Source organism: Aythya ferina, assembly GCF_964211825.1.
Source record: "Aythya ferina genome assembly, chromosome: 1".
NCBI classification, from domain to species: Eukaryota; Metazoa; Chordata; class Aves; order Anseriformes; family Anatidae; genus Aythya; species Aythya ferina.
The window spans coordinates 192,113,476-192,138,612 of NC_140296.1; the positions used below are offsets into that span (position 1 = coordinate 192,113,476).

General features: G+C 43.1%; 1 protein-coding gene across 1 annotated transcript; it reads left to right on the top strand.

Annotated features, from left to right (window-relative positions):
• Window positions 1-1,431: 1,431 nt before the first annotated feature.
• Window positions 1,432-18,181, top strand: SLC26A3 (solute carrier family 26 member 3). The gene is made up of 21 exons (XM_084509880.1): window positions 1,432-1,671; window positions 4,813-5,008; window positions 5,491-5,630; window positions 5,735-5,845; window positions 5,929-6,086; window positions 6,648-6,812; window positions 7,397-7,549; window positions 7,982-8,064; window positions 9,295-9,442; window positions 9,573-9,686; window positions 9,800-9,877; window positions 10,310-10,405; window positions 11,465-11,571; window positions 12,454-12,523; window positions 12,612-12,704; window positions 14,400-14,495; window positions 15,081-15,314; window positions 16,093-16,147; window positions 16,504-16,649; window positions 17,027-17,089; window positions 17,642-18,181. Exons 2-21 carry the CDS (start codon window positions 4,878-4,880, stop codon window positions 17,663-17,665), a joined length of 2,265 nt encoding a protein of 754 aa, XP_084366006.1. The 5' UTR covers window positions 1,432-1,671; window positions 4,813-4,877; the 3' UTR covers window positions 17,666-18,181.
• Window positions 18,182-25,137: the final 6,956 nt, after the last annotated feature.

The following is a 25,137-nucleotide window of genomic DNA, read 5'->3' on the forward strand; positions in this document are numbered from 1 at the left end:
CAATGATTGTTGTTTTTAGGGTAAATGTCCTTTCTGTGGCAGTTTTACAAACTGCAGCAAATCCCTTAAGCCTTTCAGCAGTTATCAAAAGCAGGGGCATGCAGTCAAAGGGAAGGCACTCTCAGGTTCAGGAAGTGACCTGGGATCTTTACTGAGTAGAAGAGCTTATGGTCTTGGTTGGAAATGTAGCTTAAACTTTCAAAAGCACCCAAGGGCTATAAAGAGCCTCAGAGAGCCCAGAGCCATGGGCTAGAGCACAGGAAAAGAAATCCTGATTGCACAAGCAAACAGACACACACCTTGTGGGGATGGGTACTGGGGTTCTGCTCACTCCATTATTCCTTGGCTTAATCATTGACTGAAATATGTACAAACCATCTGAGAGCAGCACCTCATGCTGCTGCTGCTATGCCTCTCCCTAGACTCCTGTGCCCGGCTGTGCCTCAGGAGCACATGTAGTCTGCCCTCCCTCACACCATGCCCTTCCTCACACCATGCCCCTCACCAAAACATGGAACCTGTTCCTTCAGGGGCAGGATCTGTGATTTCAAACCCCCAAAGCCTAAGACAAGCTCTGGTTTCCAGACCAGAGGAGTTCCCTGAGGAGTTTAGCACCCTATGGCCATCTGTGGACATTACAGGTATCAATGGCTGAAGTGCGCAGGCGTTTGTGGCAGCGTGACCTAAGGAAAGGGTCCCAAGGATGGTTTTCATCAGGAAAATTTGATGCTAAGGTGTCCTCAGCACCTCAGCACTGAGGGTATACTGATGACCTGAGCACAGGTACCTACTACTGGAGTTGTACAGTGAGACACTGGAATGTTATTTCATGTATCTCCTGAAGTGGTTTTGGATACCTCACAGAAATGTATACAAAGACTCACTTTGGCCTAGGGAGGACCACTCAGTTCCTCTACAGGCGGTGAAGGGGAGCAGGATCCCATAGGGCCATCCAACCCACTTATACCACGTTTGTGCCCCAACACTCAGCTGCACACACAGCCTGCACCTTTCCACCAGCTGTTACGGGGTGCCGCAGCCATCAGAGCCACCGCCTCACAGCTGGCCTTTGAAAGCCCTGTCATGGCTATATTTGATAAGGACCTAAGCACTCCAGAATTGCTCCTGGAAGGGTGATGTCGAATCCCTTATAGTGCTTGGGAGAAAGGTTCAGAGGACACACCTTGTCCATGGCTACCACACCCAGCAGTCCCATCTTGCTTACCACCAGGTCACTCTTTAAGAAATGCAGGGTGCCATACCTAGGCTCTGGTCACCGCTTCCTACTACACCCAGCAGAGCTCTGGCAGATGCACAGCAAAGCATTGCAACAGACGATCCTGATTCATCTCTATTTTCCTGCATTAATCTCTGCAGACCAATCAGGAGCAGTTTTCCAAACAAAGTTAAGCAATATCCCAGAGAACTTTAAGAAATGACTCTTATCATCCCTCCTGAGAGTGGACTCAATGGTCAAGGCCACAGTGAAATCTTCCTTTTCTTGTAAAAGTTAACTGAAGTTAGTTATTAAAATGCTGGCAGTATTTAGGGAGGTTCTGAAATGAAGGACAGCAGAAGATACCTGTACTGCCTCAGAAAATTTCAAGGTTATCTTTTTCTATATTTTCTTTGTGTGGATTCTTCTGAAGAGGTTCACAGAAGACACATCAGGTAGGATTTTCACTTGCCAGTCTGGATATGGGATATGGGAAGTAATGCTTATAAATGAAATATTTCTTGTAAAATGTGAAAGGCTCCCTCATGGATTATTTTTTTAAACATTTATATTATAGAAAAACAGAGGTTGTGTGTATCTCACTGAAAAGTGAGACAAATTGTGTTAACATTTAATTATTCTGTTAAAGTTATCACTTTTTTGTGTGTGTTTCTTAGTCAATATTTAGGATAAATTAAGTAAGGGGGAAAAGTATGGCTTTGTTAATCTGCTCAACAAAATGACATACATCAAAATATGTATTACCAATGGTTCACAAATGTGGAGATTAGCAGGGGAGTTGGAGCCTTTTATGTGTGAGAGATTGGCCACTTTCCCACAAGAATTCCAAGGACTTTATGATGGGAGCATACTGGGAAGACAGTGGGGATCACTGGAGTACAGATATCTCTATCACGGGATTTGCAGAGGATCTTAGTCTCCACTATACTGGTACTTTCCACAATATTCCTGTTTTCCCTTAAATACCTAAAATAAGTAATGGTGCAGACAGCCCCAAAAATGCCCATGCAAAGGGGATCCTATATGTCTAAATATAGATGTGAGGAAAATGAGAATGAGAAAGAAGAAAGCAATACTGACCGAAGTTATGGCAGCTGATAGCTGTTGGCAGAGCCCATGGAAAAGGGAACAAGATGAGAAAAGCTCGAGAGCAACCAGCAGCAGTGGTCATCTAACTGTGGTAGGGTGGTAATCCATAAGGTCTCATCTACCCTGCCAGGAAACAGGCTGAAGGCACCTTCTTCTGCACTTCAGGCACTCAACCTTGCTGGGTTAAACTTAATTTGGATAATGCCACATGGCACTATGGTCTTTGAAGCAGACCCATGCTTCACACATCATTCAGCTGGATGAGACCCTCAGGGTGAGAATCCAGGGCTCCTTTTGCAGTGCTAAGCAACCCATCAAAGCTAGCTGGTAAAATGGGGTTTCTATCAGGAAAAAAAAAAAAAAAAAAAAAAAAAAAAAAAAAAAAAAAAAAGACATGCAATATACTTATGCTTTCAACAACACAAGCACTGATAAACCAAAGAAGATTTAGAGTTCTACAGAGGCATATTGTATGTTTCCTGAGATGGGGGCATTAAATTTGGTCTGAGGAAAGGATCAAGGCTGGGCAAGGCACAGGGGAGACAAGTGAAGCATTCACAAAAGCTACAACAGCTGCAGAACTGGAGAAAATTTGAAATGAAAGAGTAACCCACATACTTCTTTTATTTTTATGGCTTATGACCATTTCAAAGGGTACAAATAGTACATCTTATGCCCTACAAAGTAATGAGCAAAACTATTTAGCAGGGCTTTTGATAATACCCCTCGCTGTGATTTGAAGTGTAAAGGACTGATACTCAGAGTAAGAAACAGCAATTCTAAAGTCTTTGACCGATAAAACCCCTTCCTGAAATCCTAATTGACAGATAAAACTTCTTTCTGAAATTCTATATACATCAAGACTTACAAGAGAAAGAACAAAATCAACCAAGTTTTTCATTTCAATTTCATCAGCATCAGATGAGAAGGACAGTAAAGTGCAATTATAGGATTGGAGTGTGATTTCTCTGGCTGATTTTAACATGCTTTGGGTCAAGGTCTTGAACAACCTTAGATTTTGAATATTAACCTCATAGAATAATTACTTGCCTGTGTTTGGAAAATATTACAGATCTTTTTTTTTTTTTTTTTTTTTTTTTTTTTTTTTTTTTTTTTACATTACAAATGTTTAAAACATTGCCTAAATAGTGAATCTTCTATGGCAAAATAATATATCCACAAAAAATTTAACATATCTAAGAGGTTCATCTGATGTTGTTTGGACCTCTTTACATTCATGAATTTCCTCAGAATAAACTAAGAGAAAGCTAAAAGTGAGATTATTTGAAGTAGGTCAATAACACTCCGAGCTATAGCAAAGCAGTGAGTTTCAGGATGGGATTTACATTTTAATGCAAAAATTGTTACAGATAAACAGCTTTCTGTCTGTTCATAACAATGCAAAGCACTTTGTGCCACTTGAAAATATGTCCTGGTGCCTCCAAATATTTTGTACACACAAGTGGAAATTAGAATTGCATGTGGGGTGTTTCGGTGTAAATCAGCTTGCAAGACCAACAAGCAGCAAGGCATAAGGAACATTTATGATAAGGGAGAGAAAACAAAGAGAAATGACTTATTGTCATGGTATTGAGGCTCCCAAGAGCAAGTCCCACTGTTGCTGTCTAGGACTAGTACTGTATTAAATATTTAATGGTGACTACAATAGAAATAAATGTTATTAGGTGCCTTTAACATAGGAAGAATGCAAGGCACTGAGAGAAACATAGCAGAGCACAGTGGGCAGCACAGCAATGGAGTCAAGGAGTTGCTGAAAAATACCCCATGGTACGAATGCAGTGAATCTTAAATCTCTTTGTGTGCAATGCGAGCTTTGGGGGTCGCTTCTGAAGTGACGGAGGAAAGCCTCTATTCAGCACAAACTTGTCAATGCGGGGTGGGACAAGGCAGAAAGCCATATTTAGGTCAGACATTGCAACAGTTGTTTGTGAGCATGAAATACACGTTTTTACTGCTGAGTTCCCAACACTCAGACACAAGCCAAAAGATTGAACCCTGTCTCTGAGTCGAGGAGGGAATGGCTGAGCCCTGCCTTGGCTCTGCCTTTTCCCCTTGGATTTGTGGTGGCTTTCAGCTCCCAACCTTCCTGTCCAGGCTCAGTGCTTCTTCACTGTGCCACAGAGACAAAATATTTGGGATCTGCTTGTTGGTTCCTTAAGAGATTAGTCCCCTTGAGAGAGATAGTTAGCTGTAGACAGCCGACTCAGAGATAAACTAACTCAAAATCCATCTTGTCCACTTTTTGGCTGCATCTTTAGAAAGGAATGTTTCATGCTCCAGTGAAACACTGCCCTGCAGTGGGAGGAGAAGGGCAGGAGTTCACCTTGGCCAAATGAAGCGGGTATCTCTCAGCCATCTCTCTTTTGATCTCCAAAGGTGGCAACGCTCAGTTTGGAGCTCACTCATCTATGCTATGGCTACTCACCCCACAGAACATAGGGAGCTAATTTTGTACTTCATTTCAGGTTTTTAATTGACTAACGACAAAGAGAGGCACACAACAGTCCCCATCCTCACCCTTTCAGGAGAAATGGTTGAACCTGTAGGCAACCACTATATCGTAGCCAGACCAGTGTACTCGGAGAACTCGTTTGATGAAGAGCATGAGAAATTGCACAGATACCATAAAAACTTTTGGGATAACCTGAAACTGTATTTTCGGTAAGAAGGTTTCTTTCTTTAATATGGATCTAAGAAACAACCTGGACTGCAGCTCTCAGATAGCATGAAGTCCATTCTGACACCTTTTGTTTCAGATTCCAACAAAGCAAATGAAAACTGATTTACCATATGCACAGTCAGAATTTTCTAAATATTTTTAGCTGCTATTACCCTTAAAGGTCTTCCTACAGTTGTATCCCAGGCAGCTTGTCTTTTCCTGGACACTTGGCAGCACAGACTCACCATGTCTCTGTTGGAGGGGACCTCTGGAGGTCACCACATCCAGCCCCTTGCTGGAAGCAGAGCTGACTGTGCAGGTTGCTCAGGGCTGTGTCTGGCGAGACTTTGACCTCTGGCAAGCCAAACCTCAATCCTTCTCCTGTCATTCCCCTCCAAAGATAGGGAGCACATCCTGGTGTGCTGAGACTCAGATTCAGCTGGGACGTTCACCCAGAGACCTATGTCCTCTTGTGTCTTTACAGTTGCTCCCGGCAAAAGGCCAAAAAAATTGCCTTGCGTTTTTTTCCCATCGTCTCTTGGCTGCCGGCGTACCGCTTCAGGGAGTGGATCCTCAGCGATATCATCTCTGGCATCAACACGGGGCTGGTGTCCGTGCTGCAAGGTAACAGCTCTGGGGAACATCTGCTCCAGCTCAGCTGGCTGGAAGGAGGCTGCTGGCTCCAGCCTGCCACACATACCTCCCCACCCCGCTGTCTGTCCTTACAGGTCTTGCATTCGCCTTGCTGGTGAATGTCCCTCCTGGTTATGGGCTCTACGCGGCATTCTTCCCAGTCCTGGTCTATTTTGTCTTTGGCACATCCCGGCACATCTCAGTGGGTAAGTTCAGGCACACTGACCGCCCTCGTTGCCAAAGAACTTGCAGGCTGGATTTTTGGGTCTAATGCATGCCTTGTGTGCAGGTCCCTTCCCTGTCCTGAGCCTGATGGTGGGAGGAGTTGTCGTCAGGCTGGTCCCCGATAGCAGTACTGGAAATGACAATTCCACCAACACCTCAATCATAGATGAAGAGCGGGTGATGGTAGCTGCATCTGTAACCTTCCTTTCTGGGATCATCCAGGTTGGTAAATATATGTGTGTCTGCCCGCATTCGTCTACATGCACTTATGTAAACAGATGGATGGTGACTGGCCATCCTCTGCTTTCTGCCAGAGCAGTTACAGAAATAATTCTCTTCCCATTCCCATGTATCTTACCCTGGCGTACTGATGAGGACATGTCTGTCTGCTTCCCATTGCCACACACTGATTCATGTTGTAAAATTACTGGTTTTGCCCAGACCTAAAATTCCTAAAATTAATTCCTTCCTAATATATTTATATGTTCATACTTCATGAAGCACAGGTACCAAGTAAAAACACAGCTACTGAAAACCCTAAGACTAAAGAAGATTTATTTTAGCTATAAAATAAAAATAATAGGTTTTAACTGCTGTAGCAATTACTCTTATAAGACTTATGCCCCCTGTTGCTAAGTCTCAACCTTTATTGCCAGTCTGGTGACAGTATTTTCCTCAGTCCCTGGATGTACAGGATTAGGTGAAAATCTGTTCCTATTTAATACATTTATTGCTTAAAAGCATGAGTGAATCACACTAATGCATGGTCATTTTGCATTTCAGTTGCTTCTGGGAATTCTCCAGTTTGGATTCATCGTCATTTATTTATCACATTCATTAATCAGTGGTTTCACGACTGCTGCAGCCATCCATGTTCTGGTGTCCCAGCTGAAGTTCATGCTTCAGCTGCCTGTCCCCGGATATAATGTACCATTTGGCATCATCTATGTAAGTGCTAGCTGTTCAGCACTTGTTAATATTATGGGAACCTGTGGTGTATGCCTGACTGTGTGCCACTAGGCAGCAATAACATACCTGAGCAAACAAAGAGCCATGCAGGAGGAAACACAAGAGAAAAATATAAAAGATGTGTTATCAGTATATGACAGATCTTTAAATTTCTCACCAGAGACCAAATCACACCCTGTTGGGCTAGTTAGATAGTGTTTTCTATTGTGTTAGCATATTTTAACTTTGTGTTCAACTTTGGCTCAAACATTTAATTAGTCCTTTTAACTGGACCAATATTTTATTTATCTAATGTGTGTATGACTCCTTGAGGGCTGTTGGATGAGAAAGGAGGTAGAAGAGGGGACAGCCCAGAAGGAGAGGGATGAGAGCCATTGCAAAGGGCCTTTCATGGATGTGTGTGTGCATTCATCAGGGCTTGCAACCTCCACGGTACACCAGAAGTAAATCTCAACCCCACAGTGCTTATGGCGGTTTAGGTACAGGCATTTCTGGAAAGGATAACACTGCTGTGTCAAGGCATTATTACTTGAAAAGCACCACGTTTCTTATTGATTTTGCAGACTCTGGAGAGTGTGTTCAGCCAGATCAAAGACACAAACATCGCCGACCTCGTCACCTCCCTTCTTGTCCTGCTGATCGTGTTTGTGGTGAAAGAGTTGAACGACCGCTACAAAGCGAAGTTACCAGCTCCCATCCCCATCGAGCTGATTGTGGTAATGGTCACCCCTCTTCGATTTCGTGATCACTCCATCACTACAGCGATGTGGGGAGCAGCCCTCTAGCTGGCTAGCTTTGTTCACCAGCAGCAGAGGGAACAAACTGCCCCAAGCTGCAGCGGGGTGGGGGAAACCTCAACAGGGCGGCTCCCTCCCCACCTGTTTTCTTTTAGTTTTCTATTTTCTATTAGTTTTATATCAGTGAGATACTCTGATGTGCTCTCTGTAGGGTTTATGACTGTAAAGCCATGCCTATAAAGTTATTCAGGAATCACATATGAACGTGAAATGGAAGTGCAGGCTTAGGGCACTATCTTGCTGCTGGTGATGAGGCTGAAGAGTGTCTGGGAGAGGGAAGGAAATGTTTCTTAATGGTTTCTCCATACTTTTATTTGAATGTTCCTAATGGAATTGGGTTTTATGTTTCAGACAGTCTTAGCAGCACTGATTTCCTATTTTGTCGAATTTGAAAAAAGATTTAATGTAGCTGTTGTTGGAGAGCTAGAAGAAGGGTAAGTTATTTCTTTACAATTTACTAATGGAGCAAAATGTTCTCTCTATTTTGTCAGGGCTAAATCATTTTGGCTCTATTTTATGATCAGAATCACTTACTTCATCTTCTTTCAGCAGGTAAATAAAGAGTTTGCTCTCAACAATGTTAGGACCCATTCTGAATAGATAAAAGTTACTTACTGTAGCACATCTGTGCAACAAGGAATGATTTTTCTTTCCTGAAACTGTGGCATGAAATAATCTCATGCTTCATTTCCCAAGCTGCTGAGCAGGATTTTGATATATGCCCCTTTTACTGAGCACACCTGGACCCCTGCATTTCCCCCTAAGTATGCCCATGGTTCAGCAGCCACCACCAGCCCTGGGAGGCCACGATGACCCCACGCAGATCTCCTGCTGGTCCCCTGTCCCCTGTGACCAGTCATGAGCTTTCCCCTGGCAGCATTACCCTCACAAGGCCTCGATGTACGCTCCTCTGGGAGTATATCCACATATAGATTATATATCCATATGTAGAGTATATGTGGTATATAGAATATATCCAGGTATGCCAGAATTTTGGCATAAAGACTTAACAAACATGCATTAAGTTTAAAGGAGGGAGGAAGGCATTTACTAGGACATCAGACTGCAGCCATTTACTCACCAGGGCACTCAGCACTTGTAGCCCGAGGGCTGTTAGTAGATGAAGTTTGCAGAGGAACAGCTAATTCTGCTCAGGAGTCTCCACTCTTCAGATACCAGTTCACTGGAAAAAGAAAAAAAAAAAATAGCAGAGAGGAATTCCCCCCAGGATCTGCAGAAGGCCCTGAGCAAAGGAGCAGGACATGGCAACGCTAAAGCATATAGCAGAAAGGCTAACCTGACTTAGTAAATGTTTGTTTAGCTGTGTAAAGTGCTTCAGTGAATCACACAGGGATTTTTTAAATCTATGTGTAATTAGAAGGCAGAACCATGCACGCACTTCAGCCAAGATAAACTGTGGCTGGTCCTGGCCAAGTAAATGGTAACCCACAGAGGCACCACTTGAGATGAGTGCAGACAAAGAGAGTCCCAGTCCCAATCCAGGATCCCCCAGAGCTTTACAGGGTTCAGATCTGCAATTATGTGTCTCACCTCTCCAAGGCACTCAGCTAAAACTGCATGAGCTGGATCGCTGCCTTGCCCACTTGCTTGGCAAACTGTCTCCCCAGGCACATCCTTAAAGAGCAGAGATTTTTGTCTTCCAGATTTCAAGCTCCTGTTGCACCTGATATAGGCATCCTCCAGAAGTGTATTGGTGACAGCATTTCCATTGCAATTGTTGCGTTTGCAGTAGCCTTCTCCGTGGCTAAAGTGTATTCCATCAAGCACGACTACCCGATAGATGGCAACCAGGTAGGTCAATGACACAGAGGTCAGTACTGTGCATTTGTCAGTGGGAAGTAAGTCATTTTTGGAATGCTTTTCTTGTGAATAACCATCACAGACTAGCTTTTAAGAACAGTCTTTTTGGTTTTTATTCCAGGAACTAATTGCTTTTGGACTGGGTAATATCGTTGGTGGAGCATTCAAAGGATTTGCCTCCAGTACAGCTTTGTCAAGATCAGGTGTGCAGGAGAGCACGGGAGGCAAAACACAGGTAAAGAATACAATGGGTAATGATGGCTTTTAATGTGAGAAAGGTCTCTTTTTTCACTGCTGACCCTAATGCCTTTGAGCACTTATTCATGGTGGAATTGTTCCCTCTTGCAGATTGCTGGTATTATCTCAGCATTCATCGTCTTGATTGTCATCTTGGCCATCGGGTTTCTCCTGGCACCATTACAGAAGGTATTCACTTGCCTTACTTCGTGCTTCCTCCTGCTTGCCAAACCTAGGGCTGCTCTAGGAGGCACTGGGAATGGTCACAGACTTCAGTGGGAGCTGAACAGGGTTTTGCAAAACTAGGCTATTTCTCCCATATTATGACAGGCAGAACCACGACATGTGGTCAAAGGGAATGGAGGTGCCCACACACCAGACATCAGAGCACCTGCTTTTAGGTGCCAAAAGTAAGTGGGATTTGCAGCCCCAAGTCAGGCACCTGTGCTGCACCACAGCTAGGGAGGTACCAGCGTGATGGACAGGGCATCCCAACTCGCAGCAGTGATACACTGGGAGGAGTTGCATTTTGGCCCTATTTGTATAAGGTTTTAAGGCTAAATGTTCAATATGTGCTTTGCATGCTTTAAAATTCAGTATGCGTTTTGCTCTTCTTAACAGTCAGTCCTTGCAGCTTTGGCTCTGGGCAACTTGAAAGGAATGCTCATGCAATTCAAGGAAGTGGGCGTCCTGTGGAGGAAGGACAAATATGACTGTGTAAGTGGAGTCCCACAAGCAATCAGGAATGAAGCACTATGGAAAAGTCACCTCTTATGCAAATGCTCTTAAAGGTCATCTTTATTTTTACAGCTGCCTTGCTTCTCTACATGGAAAGGACAACAATAGCATGCCTTTTTTACTCTTGCACCCCTTGCTCATGTTTTTCATTGTGTCCCAGCTATCCTGAGTCAATTCTGTCTGCTCATCTCTCTAGGAGACATCCATTTTCAACCATTTCATCAAAAAACAGTTCCTTATATAAACTCAAACATAGAAAGAAAGTTTTTTAAAAAAAAAAAAAAAAAAGTCTAAATATATGCTGCATTTACTACAAGAACATTTTCTCCCTTTCATAAACTCATGTAGCACAACAGGTGGAAGGTAATACACAAAAAGCAAGTGCAGACCATGGCTGGAAGGATTTACTCCCAAGAGTAAAGCTCGTGGCTGCAGGACAGGACCTCTTACCTCTCAGAAGATGGTCTCTTGCCTTTTTCATCTGTCAGTTCTTTGTGTTTCTGAATCAGACCTCCAGTTTCTGAGCTGCAAAATAGTCATTTTCCAGATGAAAATGTGCTTTGAGATCTGCAGTTAAAATACTCATTATTATCCAGTAATTTGTGTTTATCAATCAAGTACATTCACGGCAGCTAAATTTGTCTGTCTTGCTGTACGAGGCATATTTACAACTCTCAGCTTCACCAGGACACCAATTTACTTTTAACCTTGCGCTTCTCTTGGATTTGTAATGAGCATTTGGTGAACCACCTATGAAAGATTCACATTTTTATTATTCCGATCCTTCAGATATGTTGTACAGAAACTGTTGTCTCTAGAATTACTTTCTGGTGATTGTTGGTGAGTGCAGCCCTATTTTACAAGATAAGCAGCTATGAAAGACGAAATCATTTAAAATAATAATAATAATAACAAAAAAATGGGCATCCTGTACCAGATCAGAGAAAGCAGTTCAGAGGTTGCTGCTCTCTCACTTGGGGCTCACGATCCTGGTCCTCATCACACTCATGATCGCTGATGTCCTTCTGCTCCTTGCAGGTGATCTGGGTGGTGACTTTCTTAGCCGCCGTTTTCCTTGGCCTGGATATTGGGCTGGCAACTGCCGTGGCGTTCGAGCTGCTGACCGTGGTGATCCGCTCCCAGTTGTGAGTGCTTGGACACGGTGATAAAACATCTCAGGGCCTCCTGTTACAAATTAACTCCCCCTGTGCAGAGAAGACCAGCAAGTATGTTTGGGCAAACCAGTCGTGCAGAAATCCCTGAATGTTGAATCCTTTTCCAGGACCTTTGCTTGTCTGTGGAGCATGGGACCACCACTGCTAGGCAGTGCTGAGCTCTTGGCGAGGCGGAGTGATGGTGGCCAGCTTTTGCACGTCTGAAAAATAACATTTCCATCTTTACTGGTGCTGCAAATCTCAGTGGAAACATGCACTGAGGTGCCCAAAAATATCTGGCCAGTGGTGTTTGTGAGGAAAAAATTGCTTATAGCTCTATGCATGCAAAACACCACCAAAAAATAGGCTAAACCTGCAAGAAAAAGAAAAAAAAAAAAAAGGAATATCAACACTGGCTACTTCAGTGTGAATGTACATGCCATTACAGGCCAGACAGGGGGCTGCCTTACAGGGGTGAGCACACGCAGGGACAGAGGCACCCTGTGTGAGCTGCCCAGCAGGTCGGGGGGATGCAGGTCTTGCTCTGGCCAGAAGCCATGCAGATTGCTGCTCACTAGCGTGAAGTTCAGACCAGGCAGCAATAGGGCTGCCTCCTGTCAGCATCTTCCCTTCTGAATTAAATCTTTCAGACATTTCTCTGCTCATCCAGCACAGCTCCATGCTTGGCTGATTTCACTAGGGCAGCCAGAGCTGCAGCTGTGCTCAGGGCATGGCCACCAGAGGCAGGGGCTGAGCTTTGCAAAGAAGGTTTTCACCCTTGGAGAACCAGGCAGCAAACTGAGGGCAACCCCAGCTGCCCCTTCCTCTAGGCTTCAACATGGGGTACAAATAACCACCTGTGTTTGTTTGCAGCCCGAGCTGCACCATTTTGGCCAACGTTGGGAGAAGTAACATCTACAGGAACAGGAAGGATTACACTGACGTAAGAAACCTCATGCTTCTTTTATTACCTGCTGCATTTGCCTTTCTGTACCAGACATTGTTACTGATACCTTTTCTCCGTGTTGCAGATCTATGAGCCAGAGGGAGTGAAGATTTTCAGATGCTCATCTCCTATCTTCTTTGCTAATATTGAATTCTTCAAAGAGAAACTCATCACTGCTGTAAGTGCCTGGGGCAGTCAGTTTGAACAGATGAATTATGTGACACATTAAGGTGGAATACAATTTCCCCATAACTATGCAGTCTGTTCATAGTTCAGAGATGATTTTCATGAATTATTCACTGCTGTAGTTCCATGTGTACATACATACCCCTGAGAAAGAGAACAGCCTGATTGGTGCTGAACTTTTACCATAGCAATGTATATACATGCTTTTAAGTCCTTTAGAAAACCTACTGGGAAAGCAGAAAATATAAAGAGCATTATTTTATTTATATTATTTACACACAATAAATGCTAGTTTATTCACCTTGCCCTGAAGAATTTAATTGCAGCAAACAGAACAAAAGCTGAATGAAATCACCCTGCCTTCCTGCAACCAGCACGAGATGCTGAGCCCTGCCTGTGCCAGAGATGCCCACCAGCCCTGGGCTGCCTGAGCCCATCTGGCACCCGCAGCCACCCCCGACTGCTGCTTCTGTGGGGAACAGATAGGCAGTGGCTATGCTGAGCAGTAGCAATGAGTGGCTCATTCTCCATGTGAGGGACTGAAACTGGCACAGGGATGAGGAAATCCAGCACATTTGGGTTTCTATGACCTTGGCTTTCATGTCAGAAAAGTCTGAAGGATTTTTTTTTCCTGAGGGTTGTGAAGTCCCATGCCTCTCTCTTTCTTTTCCTTTTCAAACAAACACAGGCACTTCTAAAACCTCTCTCCTCCAGTCACAAGCTCAGAAGTCTTACAGGAATGTAGTATTTTTGTAGCCCTTATTAGTCTGATATACCTGCCCTTCTAATTTTGTTAAAGAGGATCAAAATCCACACTGCTGTCAGGTGGCACAGAGCATATATAAAATCTGTGAGCTTGATAGCCTGGGTGACCATCTCATAACACAGATGAGTAAGACAAGCTCAGGGCTAGCCAGCAATTTACCAGCTTGCTGGGGCTGCTGCCTTGTGCTACAGCATCATCATGCTCTATTGCAACCCATGCTAGTGTAGATGTCTTCCCGACTGGAAAAAAGGGTTTGTTGGTGAACAGTGGTAGGTAGCATCAAGTCCAAACCATGCTCATCATGACTGTAAAGAAGAGCTGCATGAGATGCTGTGTCCTTCCTCTGGGGCTTTGCCCCAGGAGATGCCAACTGGCAAGGCACCAAAGGCACCAGTCAGGGACAGCTCCTGGCCTGAGCCTGTTCCCAGCCACACCAGTGTGACCCCACTGAGGAGCACTCTCGTGTGTACGGGGACACAGTGGCACCAGGGCCTCCTGGCAGGGCAAGGAGGCAGCAGCCTGGGCACTCATCTGGAATAACAGAGAGAGGCAGATGAGAGACCCTGGCAAGCAGCTGCACCAAAGGCAGCTGGTTTTTGGAGAAAAACAGCTCAAAAAGACATTACTAAAATGTTTAAAGGTAGTAAAATTCAAATGTAGTAAATAAATATAAAACAATACCTTCCATAAAAAAGCTCTATGCCATAAACTTAAGGCTTCATAATTAATTCAGCTAAGGATATTTGCTCATTTATTTTTACTTGTGTCATTATTCAAGAGGGTTTTTTGTTTGTTTTTGTTTGTTTGTTTGCTTGTTTTTGTTTTTTGTTTTTTTTTCCCTAAATCCTCACCATCATGATTATTTGATATGTTACCGGAATTTTGGGCTAAACCTAAAGAACTAAAGTGCTGTTTCTGCAGGTTGGCTTCAACCCGCTTAGAGTCCTGAGGAAACGCAATAAGGCTCTGCGGAAAATCAAAAAGATGCTGAAGAAAGGAGAGCTTCAAGTGACACCCGTACGTAAGGCAGCTCCACCTGCTGCAGACAGGGTGGGAAAAAAGAGGCAAGACCCTGGGGAATTAAGCAACCAACTCCCTGGCTTGAAGTGCAGAGGAGCATTCACAGCCTCCTGTCCTAATTAGCCGTGCTATTCCCCAGTCACGGCCTCCTGTCCTAATTAGACACACTATTCTGCAAGTCACTACCTCATGACATAAACACACTTCAAAAATAAGGTTTTAAATGGCTCTCACAGTCACAAATCCTGCATGCTTTTCGTTGGCTTGTTCCAAATCTACTGAATCAAAGTGTATCTGATCGCTGACTTGAGGGAACAATAAATTCTTGTGGAAAATAAAAGACAATCATTAACGGATTATGATGACAATTAAATGATTGGTTAGAGGAAAGCCAACATTTCCACACTACCCCAGATGAGGGAGAGGCAGAACTTTTTCTGGTGTAAAGTGCTGGTGGGTCCTGCTCCATCTCATGGGCTCACCAGCTTCGTGTTGCCACCACTCTCACCCTTAAGACGTGCTCCAACCCAGCTGGGTCTCAGACAGAAGCAGTAACTGTGGTACTTTCCTCTGCCAATGCAGAAAGGCTTGATTTGCATGGCTAACCAAACGCACGAGTCCGATGAAGAGTTAGACAACAACAGGATAGAGGAGCTGGACCAGCCCACCAGCATGACAGACCTGCCCATTCGGATCAACTGGAGCTCCGACCTGCCCCCCGGCATCACCGTGCCCCAGGTCAACATCCACAGCATTGTGCTGGATTTCTCAGCAGTCTCCTTCCTTGATTTTTCTGCCATGAGAGTCCTTCAAAAGGTAATTTTTATTCCCAAGACAGACAGCAATTGTATAAAAGAAAAACATAAATGTGGCCGTGTGCTTCATAGAGGTATTTCTATATGGACTGGAAAGTCAGTGGCAACCTTTGAGTTTATGTGAGCTGGAATCTACATCTTCCACAGAAACTGATTAAATAATTAATCTAAATTTTCTTGGAATTAAATTGTTGGCTCTGGCACCCTTTCTTCAGCTGGTAAGGTTTTGGGAAGTTTTACAGAAAGCACCTATGAAATATGGCTTTAAACATGGGGTCAGGAGTTGGAGCACCAGAGTTTCATTTCTGCTCCTGCTCTCGCTTTCCAAGGCAACCTTGAGCAGGGCAATAAGGACAACATTTTCCAATAGCAATAGCTAAAGTTAACTATCTAGATCCACATTAGCTGGGTTAATCTATTTTCATAGGAACTAAATGTGTGCATGCAACAGGAACAGGAGTTCTGCTGAAATCCCTAGTTAGAAAAGTCTCCCCAGAAGCTCACTTTCATCATGTGTGAAGCAGGTACAATTAAGCCATGCAGTTTATGAGAGATCATCTTTTTCACTGGGGGTGGAATGTACTAAGTACTGTCCCTCCCCAAAACAACCAGTCCTCCCTGTTCTCTGCCACTGAAGAGACTGTTCTGCCTCCAGGTGCAGAGCTCTTTGCCATTATTCAAATACAATCAATGCCTTAAATTGCTCTGGTTAATTGCTGTAATGGCTGCTATCAGCAAATGTATCACTATCTAAATGGTGCCTGTTTGCTGTTTAACAGACATTGAAAGAATTTATCCGGATCGACATCGACATTTACATTGCAGGGGCACACGGTGAGTACTCACATTTCCCTCAGCCTCTCTGTGGATGCTCCAGTCCCCAAAATTATTCCAATTCCCAGTTTTACCTCCCAGAGCTGGATAACGACGGCTCCATCTCCATGCTGCCCCTATCTCGGGCAGCCTGGGTTAGATGAGAGCCGGGCCCCTCTTCCATCCTGCCCTGCATCAAGCAGGGCAGGGCCCATGGGGTTGGCACCCCACCCTCTCCATGTCTCTAATGTCTGCTCTAATAAATGAAACTGTGCATTTTGTCGGATAGCCCTGCATTCACTCAGTGGACATGTGAAGGATACTTCATTTTCAAGGCCTGCAGGTGACTTTTACACTTTGTTTTTGTTCCCCTGCAGAGGGCTTCCTGGAGAAGCTGGAGAGGTGCGAATTTTTTGATGAGGAGATTAAGCCGTCCATGTTTTTCCTCTCCATTCATGATGCAGTTTTACACATCTTGCTGAAGAAGGATACAGCCAGCTCCCCCAAATTAAAGCTCACTGAGGTAACACTACAGTTTTCCTCTTTTACTACTTTTGTCCCTTTACCTTGCTCACAAACATCCAACTCTGTGCAGTGCTCTGCCTATCCAGCCATAGGCCCTATACCATGTCTGTATTCAAAACGTTAATGATTAAAATTCTGCTGGTCTCTGGTAAATTGGGAGAGTGAGAGTGGCTCTTGGTCCAGATGCTAGTGAGCCATCAGTGGGAGCAGTAATTCCCACCACAGACTGGCCTGGCCATGAACTTCTCTTGAAGCCACCTCCTTAGGAAAAGGGGTGCACACATGGTGGGTCTGGCAGGGCACAGCTCCTCCCTGAGAGCAGGAAAAAAGGAAACAATCCATTTCCTGACCCAAAATTTCATGTGTTCATTGCAGAAGGGTACCAACAAAGACTGTATCATCAATACCAGCAATGGGCTACGCAGCCGGGAGAACAAGGTAAGCCTCCTGTTCCCAGCAGTGTCCCTCCAACCTCACAGGAACCACTAGGTTAGATCACAAACGCATCTTCATCACACAGCTCTTGTGTCAGCCCGGGGCAGAAAGCACACAATTTATTAATGGGATTTGATCCCTGCCATGCCTTGCACACTGATGGCCTGCAGAGGGAAGACAGGTGGAGGCCATCACCACTGGTCTCCTCGTCCTTCCACCACAGTTCTCCTGCAAGGAGCTCACAGGCCTCTGGTAGAGTGTCCATGTGGCAGAGACTTCATCATTAGCCCCATCTATCTGCACGTCACAGGCAGAAGAAGAGTCTGGAGGCAGGAATAGGAAAGGGACACAGCCTTTTGTCACTGACCTGCGACAAAGAAGAGGGCAGCATCCTGAACACAGCAGTGCTGTAAAGAAAAGATGGTAAAGATGTTAAACAGCAGCCTTCTCACACAAATGCTTTAGAGTAGCAAGTTCTTACATTACTCACCAGAGATTACCTTCCCCAGATATTCTTTCCATAGGTGACATTTATTTCTATTTCTTTTCCTACAGAATCCAACAGAAACAAAATTTTAGATTCATTTTTGTAAGTAGAATATCCTCCAGCAGCACAGCATCACTTACAGAAGATGAATACAGATGCAGCGAGGAACACAAAGACTGATGGACGCTTTCATATACCCTAAGAGGGATTTACTTCACGTGATTATGGTCCAAGTTCTGGAATGGGCTCGTTAGTCTTTATGTGTCTCTGTAAATATAGAGATGTATTTATGTACATACGTGGAGGCTGTAATCACCTGGATTTTCCTATTTCATACCCTGCTGACAACCTACCCACGCAGCTGAAGAAGCAAGTAATGTTAGCCCTATTTGCATATACTTGTACATACATCTATGTTACTCTGACAGTTTGTAGACAGCTTGTACAGTTACTAGAGAATATATAAATATTTGAAATCTTGTAATTTATAACAGTCTAATAGTTGAGAGAGATATTTTGTCTCCAGCTTGTATATAACTTGTATATAGTTTTCATTATGGTTTACAAGATACCTAGTAGATTGAGTTATTAAACTTATTTTCAGCTCACTACTGCATGTATAGTACACAAAGTGACTAACGTATCTACTGTGAAATACGAAAACAGCTCCGTAAAGACACACAGCATTTTCAGATCCAAACACAATGTATTGATTCACTTTGGGGTGCTATAAAATGCACAAGACAGGACATATTTACAGTGAACTAGAAAATGATGATTTTGGTAGCACTTCATCCCTTGCTGCATTTGTCAATACACCAGCGAGGTAACTCAATATCAGTCTGATTTCCTGCTTAAACACAGAACTTGACAGCGATTGAAAACTGAAAGGAAAAGTTTTTCTAATTCAGTTTTGTTTGGGTCCATTTGCACACCAAGAAGAGCTGCAGCGAATCCCCCGGTGAACCAGTCTTCCTTGTTAAATGCATCCCAACTACCTCACTTCAGCTGACAGCAGCAAAGAGCTCGAGGTGATACAGCTTCTAAGAAATAGCAGCCATGAATCTAGGCAGGGAGCACGGCAGCCTTCTCATGGAAGGCTTTTCACCTTCCTACTGGTGTGACAGGCAGCCCTGTTACGTGTGTGCCCCAGGAAACGGCACACAATGGCCCCAAAACTCAGTTTGGGAGGAGCTGTGGGTATGGAGCTGCCAGGCAGGGAAGGAAAGGAGGGAAGGAAGAAGTGTTCTGGGTAAACAAGAATGATGATTTTTATCTCAGAAGTATGCAAGACTTCAGAACAAAATTTGGAGGAAAACCAGACAGGAATAAGTGGGGAGAAATGTGGCTTGCTTTTCCAAAAGGTAGATGTATGCACGCCACACTCACCTAACCATCATAGCTCACGTAACCTCCAGTTAGCAAACAGAGCTCCCAAAGGGAAATGCCATAGATTTCATCTCTGTAGACCTGAGCAAAACCTTCCTCGCAGAGCCACGTGTGCAAGAGTTAATGTAGTTGGAGAAGATGGGGTAAGAAAAGGCACTGAAAGGCGAAGATGGATTATACTAAAGAGGAGATGACGAGTAGGAGCTTTGACATAGAAGTACTGGGGTGGAGGAAGGATTGATGTGTTAAATATTTGCATTAATAGTTTGTTACAAAAGTCTGGAGTTATCTGATGAAGTCTGCTAATAAAGCCAAGCTGGAAGATAACATTAAAATGAGGAAGCTCCAAATGCAACTGGAAGATAATATTAAACTGAGAAGCATTTGAATGCAAAAAGAAAGAGGAGACCTTGAAGACTGAGGTCAGAATGTCGCTCAACTGCTTTTCTAATGCAACCTTCAAAAAACCATAGATTGTATCAGAGCAGATTTGTTTCTCCAGCAGAATAAGAGAGCTGTTAGTGCTGCTGCACAGTGCATGGATGAGATTTCACTCCGAATGCTCTGAACGCTCACAGTGAGCCCGCCTGTTCAAGAAAGACAACTGCAACTAAAGAGAAGAGCTACGAGACTCTTTGTGGAATGGAAAGTCTGTATTCAGTGGCTGACAAGAAGAGTTATAGATACATGAGGGATTTAAACCAGGAGAGGAGAAAAGCTATGTAAGGTTAACAAAAATACCCGATGTGCACTGACACAGACTTGGACACACATTACTAGCATAGGCAAGTCAACCTGGTGGAAGCAATAAAAGGGTAAGTAAGACACCAGACACCACGTATTTCTCTTCAAAACCCATTGGGTGTACTGACAGGCCTCAGCCTAAGAAGAAAATGTTCTCAGTTGCACTCCTCCAAACAATTAATTTTAAAACTAATCACTCTCCTGATGTAGCACAATGCCCTGTGTGCTATGCAAACAACTGGGAAAATCAAAATGTCATAGTGTGCTTCACTTGTTACCCAGGTATCTTGACAAAACTAGCTCAGAAATCAAGCCACCTGATTTCTACCAGATATAAAACCAGGATTCAACAGAGCATAATTTCACTTTCCAAAACTATTCACCATTTCTAAAATGGGTGCAAGACCCAGACAGCCTTAACCAGAGCGCCTTGCGCTCCCACCTCACTTGTTCCTAATATTTGGCATCTTCTTAACCACCCTGTTCATTTCCTGTGCTGACAACAGCACTGTATTTCTGATGTTTTGTGTGATTTCTGGTGATTTATGTGGTTTTGTTTGTTTGTTTTTTGTGTTTGTTTTTTTTTTTTGTTTGTTTGTTTGTTTGTTTCTGGTTATCTCTGCATTCAACAATCTGTTTCTCTTGTACCACTAATGTTTCTCTTGTTAGTTTACCCTTACGCAGACTGCAGCACAGAGTCTTGCTCTGCCGTAGGCTGTGGCCATGCAGATTTTCCAGCTTGTTTTTGACACGGGGACCTTTGAAAACCCAGAGCTTGCTCTTCCACTGAGCAGTTGCTGCTTGGTCAGAGCAATACCACATGGTGCTTTTTAATCCTTTACTCAAGAATATACTAAAAGGCAAATTTCATACCTGCTTCCTTTTTGGATAGCTGGCTGGTGTCATCGATCCATTAGCACATACCCTGAGCCCAGCACAGTGCAGATGCTTGGTAACTTTGTAACAGCCGTCTTAGAGCCAGCAAGAGGGTGGAAAAGACAGAAGCCAAAGAGCCTGAGATGCTCAAGGATACTCTCAGGCCTGGTTTTCACTTTGTAATGCAGAAGAGATGGTGTGAAACATGGAAACAAAACCAAAAATCAAAGTGATTCAGCTATTTGAGGTCTGGGGACCGATGGAGAGAGTTTTATAACATGTGAGCCCATATTTTTTTTCTATTTCTAACTAAGTTCATAGTTTGGAAACAGGGAAAAGTGTCTGTAAATGCTACTAGAAGAGAAACATCAATTACACCTCTCCATTCCTCATCCCTGTGACAAACGCAGACGGCTTGCTTCTTGCACTCCTCTTTCTATATCTGCTCCTCTACACTTCCTAAGAAAATGCCTGAAAGTTTACCTGACCCAGAAATGGCAAGGAACAAGTGCAGGAGCTCTCATTAGCACTCAGGTAATTTGATTTAGTGTAGGAAATCATTCACTGTGATTTTGGAGCTGTGTTCAGGCATTGGTTTTCACAAACAAAACCGAATAAAACACGGCAGACTGGAATGTTTTCACGTCTATTTAAAATCATTTTTCTTGTTCTTTTGCTTTAATCATTTAAATTGCAGTTTTACTGCAAAACACCAGCATACAGAAATGGAGCATTCCTGCCTGTTTGTGAATGGAAATGATCCCCCTTTCCATTACCAGAAGCGTGTTACACTTCTAAGTCCCGTTAGCACTCACTGATAACAGCATCAGGACGACTGAGCCAATCTAACAGCTTCCTGCTGCTATTCCACCCACATCTTTCAGGAAGCATGCTGGATTTTTTAATCTTTTAATCTCTGCTAATCTCTTACACTCAGAAACCAAATCAAAACTGGAAAAAAAAATATATAATAAAAATAATAACTCCCCACAGTCGGAGAACAAGCAAATACAATTCAGAGGAGGAAAAGCTTCTGAAGTCACAGTGTCTTGTGGCTAAGTCAAGACTAAGAGGAGCTTTAATCTTCATTATTCTCATTCATGTTGCCCAAAGAAACGCAGCTATTTTGGTTTACAAACCACTCAGTATGAACTATCTGTGAATATAACATACCTGAGCACAGCGCAGAACCAGTTGAGGGCACCATTTCCATACAGAGATGAATTCACTGTTGCTAGGAATTGTTGTTAACATCATCAAGTAAAAAACACTGAAAATACAACCTGTGTAATACTGATATGTGCTTTAGAAATATAAAGTCAAGATGAAAATGAACAAAATCAGACCCGAGTTTTACAGAGCAGGAAGCATTTTAGGAAGAGAGAGGTGTGCTCTGACTTGATGCACAGAGAAAGCGTAACCACAATTCTTTTTCTGAACACTTGACTTTACAAAACACAGAAGACAGACCGGTTTGCTCCATTTACTCCATGTCTGCAAACTCCAGCATGAAATGAATACGAATTACTTCCACTTATTTTCTAACAATCTGAATTTGACTCTCCCTCGAGAGCCATAACCACAAAGGAGTGGACACTCCATCCGCTATGGGCTTCCAACTCTCCCAGATTAGATCTAAGACGTTTTTTCTTTTTTAAACAAACATGAAAAATGGCACTCGCCACATCAAGCACCCAATCTTTATGCTCATAGCATTCTCAAAACCTGAAGAAAGTAGCATTCATGCAATTAGCTGCTTGTCGTGAAGCATGCACGGTTGTAGGCGATCCTTTAAGCAAAATTAGAGATGGAACTGAAGATAAACTTGAAACCACGGATGTCTCCAGGCCATCCGTTTGTGTCCTCTAATTAATTCCGTTGTGAACACAAACTATCATCAAACTCTTTTTCATTCCCTTAAATGGCCCCGTTGGAGGATCTCACGATAGCAAACATTTTAATGTTGTCAGAGGTCTCTTAAAACCGGAGATCTGCTTGGCAATGCCTCAGGAGGGAGATCGCTGCCACTGGCAGGGATAAACGTTCAGCATAAAACCGGCTCGATTCAGTGGCTGTCTTTAAAGGAAGACCCAACTAGGAATGCAAAGAATTCAAAAAGTACTTCTCACCATCTCAAAGACCCTTAATCATACAGGGAAATACAATATATGACATTGCTGAACTTCACACTGAAATCACCAGGGTCTTAAAAATAAAATAAAATAAAAACTCCAAAGAAAAACATAAACGAAGACGATTGTCAACGTAACATTTCAACCAATGCAAGCATGTTTTAATTTTGTAAATACGAGAGTATCAATGTTACCCTTTGTAGGTAAACTTAAGACTTCAAGAGGTAAAACACATTTAGGTCTTCCAATCCAAGCAATACACAGAAGTTTGACCCAAGTCCAAATCCTTTCCACAGGAGATGACTTTTCAGCATCTTCTCAGTCACAAAGACTTTTGATCCATTAAATGATTCAAGGGATCCCATTAACTTCTGGAGTAATAAAAATTTCAGTACCATTTTGGGGTCATTATACAGCAATCACAACATCAACTTTGCCCCAAATATAAACAAAAACCCCAAATTCTCAGTTTCTACAGTGACATATATTTGTCTTCTGTGCTTTTTGATGGAGCAAGGGCTGCTCTTGTTCCTTAACCAACTAAAGTTAAATTGTCTCAGGATTTTCAGAGAAGCACTTCAAAAATAGCTTAAAAAAATGCAGCAATGGACACAGGTATGAAACCTTCATCTGCTTCGCAACAGACTAGGTAACATTTAACAAAAATACATAATCTGATTTATTTCTAAAAACTAGCATGATGAAGAGAGTTGGGTTACTTTGCCAGCACCATATTTGAGGGTGAATAGCTGATTTCAGAGAGCCTTTCTTTACAAAACAGAGCACATCGGTGATGCTGGCACACCGCTGTATTGTGGTTTACCCCTGCGCAGCAGCGTGCCACGTGGTACCTGAGTAAATCTCGCAGCAGAAACAAAATGCAGCCAGTGCCAAGAGCCATCGGTAAGTCTCTCCAGAAAAGGTCTGCCAGCCGTCAGCTTGGCTTTCTGGAGTCAAGGAGCATCAGTCACTTCAGACGCGTGGATTTCCTCTGCAATGAAGTTATTTTCTGTAACACAAATCTGCCCAAAACAACCTCCTAATAGCAATGAGAAAAGGGAGAGTTTAAAGGTTCCTCATGTATTTATTATAAATTACGGAAACAAAACACTGCTGGCGGTCATTTTCTCCTTCACGCACACTGAAGCTCTCAATCGTCAACCTGCCACGTACCGCAGCACAATACCACAACCAACCTTTTTTCTTTGCCAGTGTTTTATTTAAAATGACTTACTCCGCAGAGAAACCAAACCAAAGAACTGTCTTCGAAACAGGCACACCACAGCTGAGCAGACTTTCTGCCAGCTGACACGTACCAGCCATTTGCACACCCCAGAATTTACTGTACATCCCAGAATTTATTTGCACGTCTCCAAAGAGCTGTGACGCAGCTGCATTTGTTTGAGAGGAAAAGCAAAAGATTTTCCCGTGGTCACAAGGAAATCAATGGCAGTCAAGGACAGAGCAGATTTAGAGAACACTTGCTCAGGTAATTTAAAAAACACACAGTTGACACAGTACTACAAAATTTGGAATGTTGTACTGCCAAAGCTCTTTGATAAACTAAACAATTATGAGGCAGGAAAAAAAAAAAAAAAAAAGTTACAAAATAGAGTGAGGTTCTAAAGAGAATTCAGATTTTCAGTAGGAAATTACAAACCTTAAAAAAGAACAGGCAGGACTTCTTCATCTAAAATCACCACTACTAGAAACGTGACATTTTGGAGAAAAAGCAAAAAAGGCTCAGCACTAACATTGATTAGAATCACAAAGGCAAACATTCAAGACTGTCTTATCAGTGTCTGGCTCAGTTAGCAGCTGCACTTAAAGAGAACATTCACATCTTGTATTTAAGAGCGTGCTTATAAAACCTAAATCTGGGGCCAGAACAGCCCCCAGGGCCTGCCTATATTGCCACCTATATTAAAGACTCTTAACTGTCCAATTAAGGATGTAGCACAAAAGTTGAAACAGATAAAAGGTGTGTAGCTTTTATTATTTTTTTCATATCTACATGAGGGATTTCAAATCCTTTCTTTCACGTTACCAAATGGGAAGTTTTCCAACTGTACGTATTATATAGTGATGGAGGTAAATGCCACTTCACCAAAAGCAATCTGCTTCTCTCAGACATGGCAAGCCAGCTCACGGCCACTTCCACACAAACATAACCATAAGTAAACAAAATAGTTTGAATTCACACCACTGAGGAGTGTACATGTAAACAGAATCTTCTCAAACAAAACCAGCCCCAAAAACACCACCCACACCCGTAACATCATAACCTGCTTTCGTGTCACGCCCAAAGCTGCATTTCTGGTAAATTTATCTTGGTCTTGATACCACACAAATTAAAAAAGACAAAAAAAGAAACTAAAACAAACCCAACAAACCTGAAATACAGTGTTTGGATGTCTGACTTC